This window comes from Teleopsis dalmanni, chromosome 2 (genome assembly GCF_002237135.1).
Source record: "Teleopsis dalmanni isolate 2A chromosome 2, ASM223713v2, whole genome shotgun sequence".
Classification (NCBI taxonomy): Eukaryota; Metazoa; Arthropoda; class Insecta; order Diptera; family Diopsidae; genus Teleopsis; species Teleopsis dalmanni.
In genome coordinates, this window is record NC_051847.1 from 81,626,120 (window position 1) to 81,639,055 (window position 12,936).

Consider the following 12,936-nt stretch of genomic DNA (forward strand, 5'->3'; position numbering starts at 1 on the left):
TAAAAATTTAACGCGTTAAGCGCATTTAAATTACTAAATTTTCACATGTTGTCTTATAATTACTTTAGCGTGACTGTCTCCACGCTTCACCTCGTGAGTGTGTTATACACAAATTGATAAACATTTCGGTTTCCAAGTATATTTTATACTAAATTGATAGTCTTTTAAATGTGCCGTGAAAGAAATTACGTTTTACAAGCAAGCTTTCACTTAATTTGTCAATTCTCACAAACTCCTTAAACAGCTTTGTTTTATAGTTTGTTTTAGAATCAATAACTAATAGGAGTTCCTCTTTCAGAATTCTTTTAATCAAATATTTTTGTGTCCAGAACCACATCTACATGCTTAGTTCGTGGAAGTTAAAAAACTTAATAAGAAAGTATCACATGCTAAAAGGAAATAAATTGCTTTTTAAAATTTTAGGAAATGCTATCAAATATAAAGGCTTAAGCCATTGAAGTGTTACCAACTACATACAGGTACAGTCAAACTACCATAACTCCAAGTACCATTCGTAAAGAAAAGATTCGACTTATGGAGACTTCGAGTTAGAGAATATTTTTGTAATTTAATTTAATTTACTCTTTAAACCATGTAGCACACTATTTAGTTCGAGTAATAGAAACTTTGAGTTCTAGAAATTTGAGTTATAGAAGTTTGACTGTACCTATATCTATCAAACCGATATTGTCAATTACATTAAATTCATATAGATGAAAGCGATTCAGCATCGCGTTTAAGTTTTATAGAACAAAAGTTTATCGAAATAAAATTCAAACATAATAGTGGCATTGCTTTATATTTGGCTGGAAAATCACAACCGCCTACTGTTCTTGAACTCAAACACCTCAAAGTAAATAAAATGTTTGTGTATTATCCCACCATATCGTATCGCTATGATGGTTGACAAAAAAAAAGAGAAAAATCACCTGAAATGGTTCGGAAAGTGAAGGCTCGATTTAAACGAAATCCACGTCATAGTGATAATCAAATGGCCAAGGAACTGAAAAATTCTTATCGAAACATTCGACATATATTCCAAAATGAACATACCAAGTAATGGCATAGGCATGACTTTGAGCCTGATGTCAAAGTCAATGAGATCGGGGGTAGTCAATCGCATGTGCAGATTATGATTTATCACTGGTAAATAATTTTATTAATTTTTTACGCAGTACGAATACCACCAATATAAATGATTAATCAAAGACAAAAGATGCACATATATCTTATTGGACACCTAACAATGGCAGTTGAAGAATAAGTAATTGGATTGAAGTGGAGTGGCAGCTTTGCATACAAAAGATAATTTAAGTACAAATAATAGCATGTGATAATATATACCACTGATGACAGAATGTTCGTACGTTAATTGCTTGATAATAGTGACAGACCATTAGATAAATTTCCATGTACCTCAAATTAACGACCTTTAGCCGTTTTGCTATCACATTCCTCGCAAGAAACCCTAAAATAAAAGAAAACAGACTAAATCCATCCAGTCGAAATTTAATAGGTCTTTTGTGTTTACCGATAAACTGATAAACTGAGCTGTCAAAGATAAGCTGTCAAAGAAATGTCTACCTAAAAGTCTATTTCTTCTGGACATCAAAGCCAGGCATTTACAGAGAATGTTTTTGATGATTTCTTTTTCCTGCAGGTTTCCACAACTTCTGCATGGAGGATTATCAGGAATGCACTGTTTCTCTGCGTGTTTCTATAAACCAATGACCAGAAAGAACTGCAGTAAGTCTTGTAATATTTACACGATCCCTTTTGATAAGTTCTCAAGACCTAGTTTTTGTATATAAGACATAAGACTGTAGTAAAAATAATTTTTTTTCGCTAGAAATGAATGAATTACATTTCAAACAGATTAATAATTCCCTTCACTCTGCAGATCTGGTGGTTATTTTTTATTTCCAAACTAAATTTTTATCTCCTATTTCTAATTATCAAATTAGAACATCTAATTAAAAAGTGATATCCGACGTTTATTGTGAAATCCTTTCCGCAATGTAACAAATGGAAACATCATTAAATGGAAACATCATTAAATGGAAACATCATTAAATAGAAACATCATTAAATAGCATTAAGTTAAGATTAAGTCCAAAAATAAATAACAATTGAAAAATTTAAAAGCGTTATTGGTCTTAAAATGTATATTAGTTTAGAAGAAAACCAGTTTTCAATAAGAAAATGATTTCACATTAACATTTTGGGGAACTGCATGCAGTAGCATAATGAATTTATATTACTTCATTAAAATTAAAATTTCAAATTAAATACTTCGTCTTACCTGTGCATTATTTCTCATCTGGTTTATGGCTGCAAATGAAGCAATGCAATGGCCTGGATTTTGATGATGCGCTTGTGGTAAAACTTCTTCATTTGGTCCCGGTGGGCTTAAGTCGCTGGGAGTTTGTGTTGAATTATTACTGGTCGTGGTAACATCTTCGGTGTTACCAGAGTTTTCGGTGGAACTGTCAAAAAAAAAATAAAATTTTATAAAATGAAAAAAAGTTATGAATACATAATAAAGTAATAAAGAACTATTTGCTAAAGTACTTAGCAAAATAAGGGTTCTACATATGAAACTTGAGAAAAGGAAACACAAGGACTTGAATGGATACATAAAATCTTATGTTTAGACTTTTTACTTAACATATGTCACTATATATATAGTGACCAATTGTGTGATCATGGTGACCAAGTCATACGACCAACACGTAAAATTACACATCCTGGAAATTTGTCACGTAATAAAACCAATAATACGTATTGTCTAGTTTATGACCTGTAGATCCATCCTACTAAGAGCACATATTTTCCACATCCATATATTTAATTTCACACCAAAACAATTGGTATTCATGTAGTAATCGAAATTGTGTAATTTGGCATGACTTTCATCTATATCATTTTCAAAAAAGTACGAGCCTTACGGACCAATTTCCAGAACCAGAACAACAACCTTTTGTAAAGAAATTATTTAAATCCATTATTACTTATGGATTGTCACTGATGACATGTTATGACATCACTGATGACATGTTATGACATCACTGATGACATGTTATGACATCACTGAAGAAATTTCAATGCGAAAAATCATCTAAAAGTTGTTGAAGTACTCAATCAGGGTATGAATGATCAACCGTCTGGCTTCAATTTAGTTTCCTTCGTTAAAACGGACGTTAAAGATCGATTTAATATAATTATTTTAATTTTTTTAATAAACAATTAAAATTTAATATTCTTGTATAAATAAAAAGAAATGAGTGAATAGTTATTAATTGATTTAGAGCACATCTATTTGTATAGAAAAAATTAATTTCTCTGATTTTTATCTACTTTATTTTATCTAAATTAATATCTCTGATAAAATGTAAATTCAAAACTAAAGATTAGTTGGATAAATTTCGAATAATTAAGTACTTTAAATATCGTATCTGTTTAAAAATTAAAATTAAAAATTGAATTAAATAGTTAACATTTCATTTCAAAACAATTTATTTTCATTCAAAATGTAGTGGAAAATATAAAAAAGAGAACAAAAAATTCGACAGTACCAAACTCTATTTCTGTTGTTTCCAAATCTGTAGACAATCAGTGAAATCAACCTTCGAACCATGTCAACTGAATTGTCTGAAAAGCCGAATGATTTATGAATTGAGTTTCAAGCAATGTCATTGAACCCAAAAACTTTAATTTTTTGATAAAATTTGTTTGAACAATGGGAGTCCTTCCATGACTTGTAAAACTCTATTTTGCAGTTAAAGACATACTTTAAAAATTTTTTAGTGGAAAGATGGATATACTTATTTGCCAAAAACAATTCGTAATTCTCTGGATATTAGCAGTGGCATTTCTTCATCAATGGTGTAAGACTTTCGAAGTATAATATTACACAAAATTTAAAATAATACCATATTTTCCCTTCATTTCCATAAAACTTTTTGTTAATATTAAAGTAAATAAAATTGATTTTTGTGACTTTAAGTTAAAGTTAATAGGATTTTTATTTCTAACTACTTATATTTCACTTTAAGGCTTAAAACATTCTTCCCTCATAAGGACATTATTGACATGCGGACGCCTGCACAGCAAATTATGTGCAGCCATTTTGTTTACTCGCAGTTACAATTCCGGAAAGGACAATTTCCCTGGCGCAATGTGAAAACTTCACAGTTGAAGTAACGCAATTACAAATACGTAAACATATTTAATACTTTTTTCCATTTACAACGATTATACTTATATGTGTATGTGTGCGTCAGACTACATTAAGACTGAAAAGTTTTCGGAAATTCTCATTTAAAATTCGCGCGCTGTATATTTTTCGATATTTTAAGTTTATGTAGTTTGGCAGCACTGTCCTTAATTACTATGCCAAAAATGAGCTCGATCTGTCAGACAGTTCGTTTACGGCAGCTGTTGAAACCAGTTCACCTCAGTAGTGCGTTGCGAAATGTCTTCGACGGTCGTACGACCGTCCTGGAAGGCTTTGTACCACTCATAAACTTGAGTTTTCGATAAAACTGATTCCCCATAAGCCTTTTGTAGCATTCGCAACGATTCTGCACACGAAATTTCGTTCGAAACACAAAATTTGATGCAAACTCTTTGTTCAATATTTTTTTCCATTGTTTTTTTCGCAACGCCCTACTGAGGTGAACTGGTTTCAACAGCTGCCGTAAACGAACTGTCTGACAGATCGCGCTCATTTTTGGCATAGTAATTAAGGACAGTGCTGCCAAACTACATAAACTTAAAATATCGAAAAATATACAGCGCGCGAATTTTAAATGAGAATTTCCGAAAACTTTTCGGTCTTAATGTATGTTTGTAGTACATCAAATTTGTGGTTTCGGAATTTTAGGGTAGCAACATAAGAATTTTGATGGCGTCATTTCGGGCGCCAGCATTTCTTTTATGATTTTACCAGGTTGTACTTTTAAGTCGGTACTCTTAGTTTGTGAGATACTTTAGAATTCAAATTCATAACATCACTAGATGAATGTATTGTACTTAGTAATAAATTTTACTGAATCGTTCTACTTTTAAAACTATTATATATAATATATAAATTAAAAAAAATATATATGGTGTACGTGTCAGCCCGTCAAGAATGGGGTCCATTGTGATAATAAAACAATATATAATAAATAATAAAAAATAATTTTATATAATTCTATATAATTAATTCTTGATTAGATATTTTCCTAATATTTAAGACAAATATTTTAAGAATATTTTATATTCTTGAGATTGGTTAATTGAAATTCTATTTCTAAGCTAGAGCCACCAAATAATTTTTCAAAAGAAGTAGGAAAAAATTCCAGCCCTTGTAGAAAATTTATCAAATCATTACTTACTTGTTTCAAAACAACTTTGGTTTGGGTTCATAGACATAGCGAATAAAGAGCGCGCTGATAAGCTCGGAAGATTTGACGCCTCTACAATGGAACCTCCCGTTCCAGTTTCTGCTCCTGCCAGTTAACATACAATCACTTTTTGCGATAGGTCAATAGAAGTGGGACTAATATTTTCTAAGCAGCTGAGTCAGGAGTGACATGGTCTATTTACTTCAAATATAAGATCTATGGCTTAATCCATAGAACTAAATCGAAAGTATCTAAGATAATACAGGTTGGATTATAGGGCCGCGTATCCTACTGAAAATCTTTTACAACATGTTTACCCGAGACCGAGGGAGGTATTGGAACTCCTGTAGTGTTTTTGTCAATCTTATCCAGACCCAGGCTTAAGCTTTAAAGCGATCTATTCTTTGATTCACCCAGCGATATTATTTTAAACTTTAAAGTTTAGTATTGGACAGATACTTGCATTTATCAATGCGTCCGGTTAGTGCGATTATGCTCAACTATTGACGAAAAATATTCTAAATGACATTTAAGCATCAAATTTCGATTAGGAATTTTTAAATAGATTCGAGCCTGATGAGCAGCAGAATCAAGGCTTAAAGGGTTGTTGATTTAAAATGATGTTTCTTTAATTGAAGAAAATGCGATAGCAATCAAAAATATGAAGCGATGTTATGGGACCACCGCAGAAACTGCAGTGATCTTGAGGAATATCTCTGACTAAGCGTCTGTGGGATACAAAAGTGTGTTCGATTTTTTGAAGTGATTAAAAATTTTTGTAGACAATATAAGATTATATATGTAGACAATATAAGATTATATATAAAATTGTTCCTAGAAAAGCAAAAGTTTTTTTTATATATCTGTACAGTGTACATAGTTATCAGTTTTATAATAACTAAAATAATTAATAAAATATATGAAATCTGTTTTCATCAGTTACTTACACGTTAGATTTAACAGGTAGAAACATTGTTGTTCAGTTATTTTCTTCTCAAAAAGAACGTGATGCAATTCCTTTAAGCCTTCAGGACTTATGTGTAATTTGGCATTGGCATTTTTGTGCCTTTCTTACAATGTTTTCCTTATAATGTTACTCTTTTTTTGATTTTTTTAAATGCTAAAGTTTTCAATGTTGTCCTGTCGTCTACTTTGTAAATGCTTTAAAAGTCTTTTGTTTTTGATTATTTTTCGGCAGTCTTCAACCTCACCCTTAATGTGTTCCGTCTACTGGGGGTTGCTGAAAAGATAAAGGCAGAAATTGGATACAGTTTGCAAATGCATCAGAATTTTGTGAATATCATAAAATGTTATTGACATTGTACATAATAAACATACATATTAACATATACATAAAATGGCCAAATGAATTCATCAAAGAAACACTCATTCTAACATCAGCAAATACGTAGATATGTCAAATTTTAGACAAAAACGTTTTTATTTTGTGGAGGTAGTGTGGAATATATAGGGTAAATATATAAACATATCTATACATTGTACATGAACCAACAAAAGTACTGAAACTAGGTCAAATGACATTTGTACTTTTTAGATAGAATGAAGTCACGTTAACAATACATAAAAACATTTTGTTATTTAGAAATTTGTACAGAAGTTTTGTCTTTTCATCAAAGTTACTCCTTGCTGACATAATTAATGTTTCAAAAGGAATTGAATAATTAACACCAGCATAGCTATTTTTATTTTAAATTAATATAGGTAAGTATGACTGTTAATTTTTCCTTAACAATGTTAAGTCACAAGCATATTTTCGTTCAAAGTCATATTTTCTTATATAAAATAAGGAAAGGATTTTTATAAAGAATGCCTTCACGTTAGTTGAGTTTTTTAATAAGGAAACTACTTACAACTTAATTTGAAAAGTTTTTTGTCTAAAATACTGCATCTACGCCAAACTAAAACAAAAGATTCTTGGGGTAAAAGAAAAAAATTCTCTCAGCTCAACACTTCAAAAATACGTATGGATATTTTCACATGGCATTTTGCCAAAAACCGTCTGAACAATAGAACATTTGTTAGATAAAACTCATTAGGGGGTTAGGTGGATACAAAGTGTCTACACTTGTAGAGGTTAAACTATGTTTGTAAAAACACAATGTTTACAAGCATAAAATCCTCTGATAGCCTTTTGTTTCCAATTAGTGAATGCATAAACCACAGCAGATATAGACTCATAAAAACGTTTGTACGTAGTTGCAAGGATTTTTAATATTGTGCCTGTTGATTACAGACTAAATTGATGAACAAACTGTGATGGGTAAAGATAATTTTTATTAATTGTTGTTATTTATGTTTTGAAATCTAATTTGTTAATATGTGAACATATCAAAATCTTAATTGCTTAATTTTAATTAAAAGAATGAAGTACTTTCGACGGAGATGCAGTATTATATACAATACCAACAGGTAATTTCATTTACTTACAAACGTTTATTTTGTGAAATAAACATCGAAAGTTATTAATTCTATTTAAAATACAAAAATTTAGAAAATAAACATTAATTTAAAAAACTTTTAAACAAAATACGAAGAGCATTTGTAGAGTTCTGCGTCTAATATAGAAGCTACAACACATTTATTGGAATACACTTATTTCAACAACGCATCTAAATAATGATTTTCCTTTCAAGTTAAAGTTTCAATTTAAGAAACTATAAAAAATCTGGAACCGATATTATACCGAAGTATATTCTAATGCATTGTCTTGATGGAACAAAATTTTAAAAAACACTGGTTTAGACAAATTAGTCTGGTTTAATTATACAGTCAAACTTCCATAACTCGAACTTCTATAACTCAAATTTTCTATAACTCGAACCTAAAACAGTGCACCAAGGTTTTAGGGAACTAATTACATACAATTCTGGATCCATAACTCGAACTTCTATAACTCGAATTTCTGTATAACTCGAACAAAAATTTTGTTCAGTGCCGATAAGAATATTGAAAAGTGCATTCTATTAGTCGAATGTTTGTTTTAAGTATAAATGCATTTTGCTTTTACGGAAAGTCTCTTTTTCCAAACTAAATGTTTAATTTTTTCTTCTTATGTTGCTTCTTTGTGCAAATGCCAGTCGCTGGCAACGTGCTTCTCTTAACGATTATATTGAGCTTGACAATGAAATTTGTACATCAAGTTTTCCTTCAGATGACGATATTATTGAGCACTATAGTTCTAAATTACTGAATTCAATTCTAAGCGCAACGGAAAGTGATGATGACGCTTCGGTGGATGTAATTATTTATCAGCCTTCCAAGAATGAAGTAGAAGACTCATTCAAAATTCTGAATTTATATTTGCAAACGAATAATATTACAACTGATGATCACTATAAGAGTATGAATAAAGCGAAATCTCTTTTTAAAGTCCCAAACCCTAATTTCTGAATATTTCACTTCACTATAACTTTTGTGCTTTATTTGATTGTAAATAAATAAATATCTTAAAATATAATTCTAGTTTCTTTCAAAAATAAAAAAAAAAAATAAAAAAGTTCTCTAACCCGAAGTCTCCATAAGTCGAACCTTTTCTTTGCAAAATTGAACTTCGAGTTATGGAAGTTTGACTGTAGATTAAAAGGAGAATATTGTATAGTTTAGAGAGAAAATATTCACAACTTAAAGCAAATTTTAAACATGTCTTAAAACATGTCTTTTCATATGTAAAGCGAAAAAAGTATTTAGCTTATTTGTTATTAAGAAATTACATCTCTGCCTAAAATCTGTTCAAGTTCGCACAGTGAGCATTCATATTTCATATTTTATATTTTCATATTTGATATTGTAGTATTTTATCTAGATTTACGAAATATATAAAAGTAATAACAGTGGGAATACAACATATATATAAGAGCGTTTTTTGCACTAACAAACCTTGGAGAAAAATATTTCTTCAAACCAATTAAGGACAATATTAATTTATTCTTAATAATAATATTTGAAATTTCAAAATCAGAAATCGATGCAAAAGTACATAATATATATTAAATTCTTATGTATAACCATATTGATAAAATAATTAAAGTATTGCTAGCAAATATTATTCATATAATCACATCTCAAATATATATAAAGTATTCATCTTCAAGGACTAAGGATGTTTTTGAAATTCTATTGCTTAAATTTGAAGCACCTCTTATTTAGTTGATTTTGTTGAATCCAGTGCATCAATACTTCTTATTATATTTGTCATTGATAATAAGGATTTTATTTTCCTTTTATTCAATTTAAATTAAATTGCATCGATATTACATTAAGACCGAAAAGTTTTCGGAAATTCTCATTTAAAATTCGCGCGCTGTATATTTTTCGATATTTTAAGTTTATGTAGTTTGGCAGCACTGTCCTTAATTACTATGCCAAAAATGAGCGCGATCTGTCAGACAGTTCGTTTACGGCAGCTGTTGAAACCAGTTCACCTCAGTAGTGCGTTGCGAAAAAAACAATGGAAAAAAATATTGAACAAAGAGTTTGCATCAAATTTTGTGTTTCGAACGAAATTTCGTGTGCAGAATCGTTGCGAATGCTACAAAAGGCTTATGGGGAATCAGTTTTATCGAAAACTCAAGTTTATGAGTGGTACAAAGCCTTTCAGGACGGTCGTACGACCGTCGAAGACATTTCGCAACGCACTACTGAGGTGAACTGGTTTCAACAGCTGCCGTAAACGAACTGTCTGACAGATCGCGCTCATTTTTGGCATAGTAATTAAGGACAGTGCTGCCAAACTACATAAACTTAAAATATCGAAAAATATACAGCGCGCGAATTTTAAATGAGAATTTCCGAAAACTTTTCAGTCTTAATGTATATTCAGTTGTGTTTGTTTATCGATAATATTTTTATTTGTAAATATTTTTCTGAACTTTTTAGTATCGCATTCCTTTTATGCATTAAGTGTTTTCATTGCAGCAGGTCCATAATGTTTCCATACAGCCACAAGCCAAGTAGGTCAACAATGCCGCAAAAAGCTGAACTTAAGTATAAATTGAATCGCGATGAAAGGGGTTCAAATTTGATTTAGTCCTTACAGCAACAGAGCAAACGAAGCAAAAAAAAATAAACACTTTTTCTCAAAGGAAAAGGATATAGCGAAGCAGTTTGTACAAGTTTTTCTGTATTACAAGCTGCGCCATTGTACGAGTAATATATATTTGTGCTAATAGTACTATATGAGACTGAGTTCTTAATGGATTGTCATAATTGTAGCATCATTTAATGCTACATAATATCGTTACACAATATAAAATATTAAAAAGAATGCTGATAATATTATTTTCCAGAGAAAACCACTTTTCAGTAAACATTTTTCAAAAGACTTTTTGTTGCATAAATTATAGCAATTTGAATGAGTAATTTTCAATTAAAAGGATAATAAATAATAATAAATTTTTAACTGAAATTGTTATAATAGCGAAATTACAGGCATATCACAATTGATGGATGGCAAATTAAAATTTAATTAAATCACTTTTCAGTCAATGAAATGATTCTCGTTGCTTTAAATTACAAACCATAAAACGAGAAAGCATTTCAATAAATTTCTTATGCTAAAATAATATAATAGAAATTGGAATTTCTACTATAAAATTTTCAATGCTATACACAACAAATGCAATGGATCCATACCAACAACAACATTAATCCGACATGTAACAATAGAAAAAAGCGCACACAATACTTTAAGTCCATAAAATAGGTTAACCATGAGTAAAATTCTACTTTAATTCGCAACCAAGGACATCTCACAAAAAAAAAAAAAAAAATCCTTTTTAAATGAAAGAATAAAAACAAACGCATGTTAAAAAATAAATGGAACATTGCTGCATTTTCAGGGCTTTATTGCATTTTAACCACGCCACCAAAATCGAGGACATCCATCGACAACTTTGTTGAGTGTTGCAAACCTACTTTTATTTCCCTTGACTTGAAGTACACATAACAGGAAATGGAAGTGAAAGCGAAAGTGAAAGCAGTGAGGGAAGTGCATTATATCCTGACTGCCAAATTAATGAAAGCTGTAAGCACGGAAAGGATATTGTAAAACATGCAATAAAACACGGTAAGCATTAAGAAACCCCCATTGAAAATTCTTTCAATGGATGTACTAGTGGGAATGGTTTGATATGTTCAAACCATTATGCATTTATAATGTATAACAGAAAATATACTATGGACGTAGTCATGTTATTAATAACATATTAATATTATTTATTTATATTATTATATTGCGTCTGCCACTAGGATGATTGAGTTTTTATTGAAGTAACTGAAGGTTTACTATGTAGTACAAATATCATACGTTGATAATAAATAACTTACATATATATATATGTGTATTACCGTATACCATATAGGTATATATATGTATATGCCTATATGAAGCTATATATATAATATAAAGGTTCACACTACTAGGATTACATTTAGTGTGAACTTTACATGTGCATGTGATAATATTTCGTTTTACTACGAGTATCACAGGTAATAGGTAATAAAATTTCTGACAGCATTGAAATTTTAATGTCAGTCAAATTTTAATATAATAAAGTAGGATTCTTGACTCGAAATGATGTAATAGAAATAGTTAAAGCCTTTAATATAGCGAACATAAAATTGAATATACATTATAAAGTTAATGCAAAATGAATTTATTGCTTCATGATATTTAAATTAAATTTCAACCTCAGTATTACCAACACCACACTAAAAATATTTAATATTTCGAATTAATGTGTTAAGCCAATGTATAAAAAAGATATTTTAATAGGTTTAAACAAAAGGAGATTTTATCTTTAAGGAGTTAAGTGCTTTTTTATTGACAGTTAAATTGTATATGATCCTATAAAATTTTAAAGGTAAATTAAAATATGTTATTATCAATTTACTGCCACCTAATTTTATCCATAAAGCATCTGTGAGGTCATAGGTGTAACCAAAGTAATATGAGCGTATGTCTAAACTAATATTTTATAACGAAAAATGGTGCCAAAGGGTTATGTACACTTCTCTCCTAAATGTGATTAATCAATGATGATAGAATGGTCATGTGTATGTATACAAGTAATATTGTGCAATAACAGAAATCAGATTTCCAATTTTAGTGCAAATTTTTTTTTTAATAAATAATATAATCATAGACATTAAATGGAAGTACAATAATTTTATTTTAATAATTTTTATTTTACTAGTCAAGTAACGTAGGGCGTTTTTTTAATTGAAATCGTGCTCTTACATACTTGACCCATAAAGTATTAGGGTAGCACATGAATTTACACTGCAAAATTTTTGTGCAAAAACTTCCTTGAAATGGCATTTCAACTAAAATAAATATTTACAAAAATACCACCGATGATGAGTAGTAGGCAATACTCGAAACAAAATTAATTTCATTTAAAATAATAAAATTTTGTTGTTGTAATCCACTACTATTCAAAAAGCTTCTCTATTAAAAAATAGTTACTATTACAAATAGTTAATATTACAAATCGTTACTATTACAAAATAGTTTCTAATTTTACGA

At 29.7% G+C, this 12,936-nt stretch overlaps 1 protein-coding gene across 1 annotated transcript in view; it reads right to left on the reverse strand.

Annotated features, from left to right (window-relative positions):
- The window catches only part of LOC119680228 (kelch-like protein 17), a 54,292-nt gene that overhangs the window by 12,016 nt on the left and 29,340 nt on the right, over nucleotides 1–12,936 (reverse strand). Inside the window, exons 3-4 of the mRNA XM_038092940.1 lie at nucleotides 6,338–6,630; nucleotides 2,303–2,486 (exon numbers count right to left, since the gene is read on the reverse strand). Of these exons, the coding sequence (XP_037948868.1) occupies nucleotides 2,303–2,486; nucleotides 6,338–6,363 (210 nt within the window). The 5' untranslated portion in view covers nucleotides 6,364–6,630. The remainder of the gene's footprint in view (nucleotides 1–2,302; nucleotides 2,487–6,337; nucleotides 6,631–12,936) is intronic.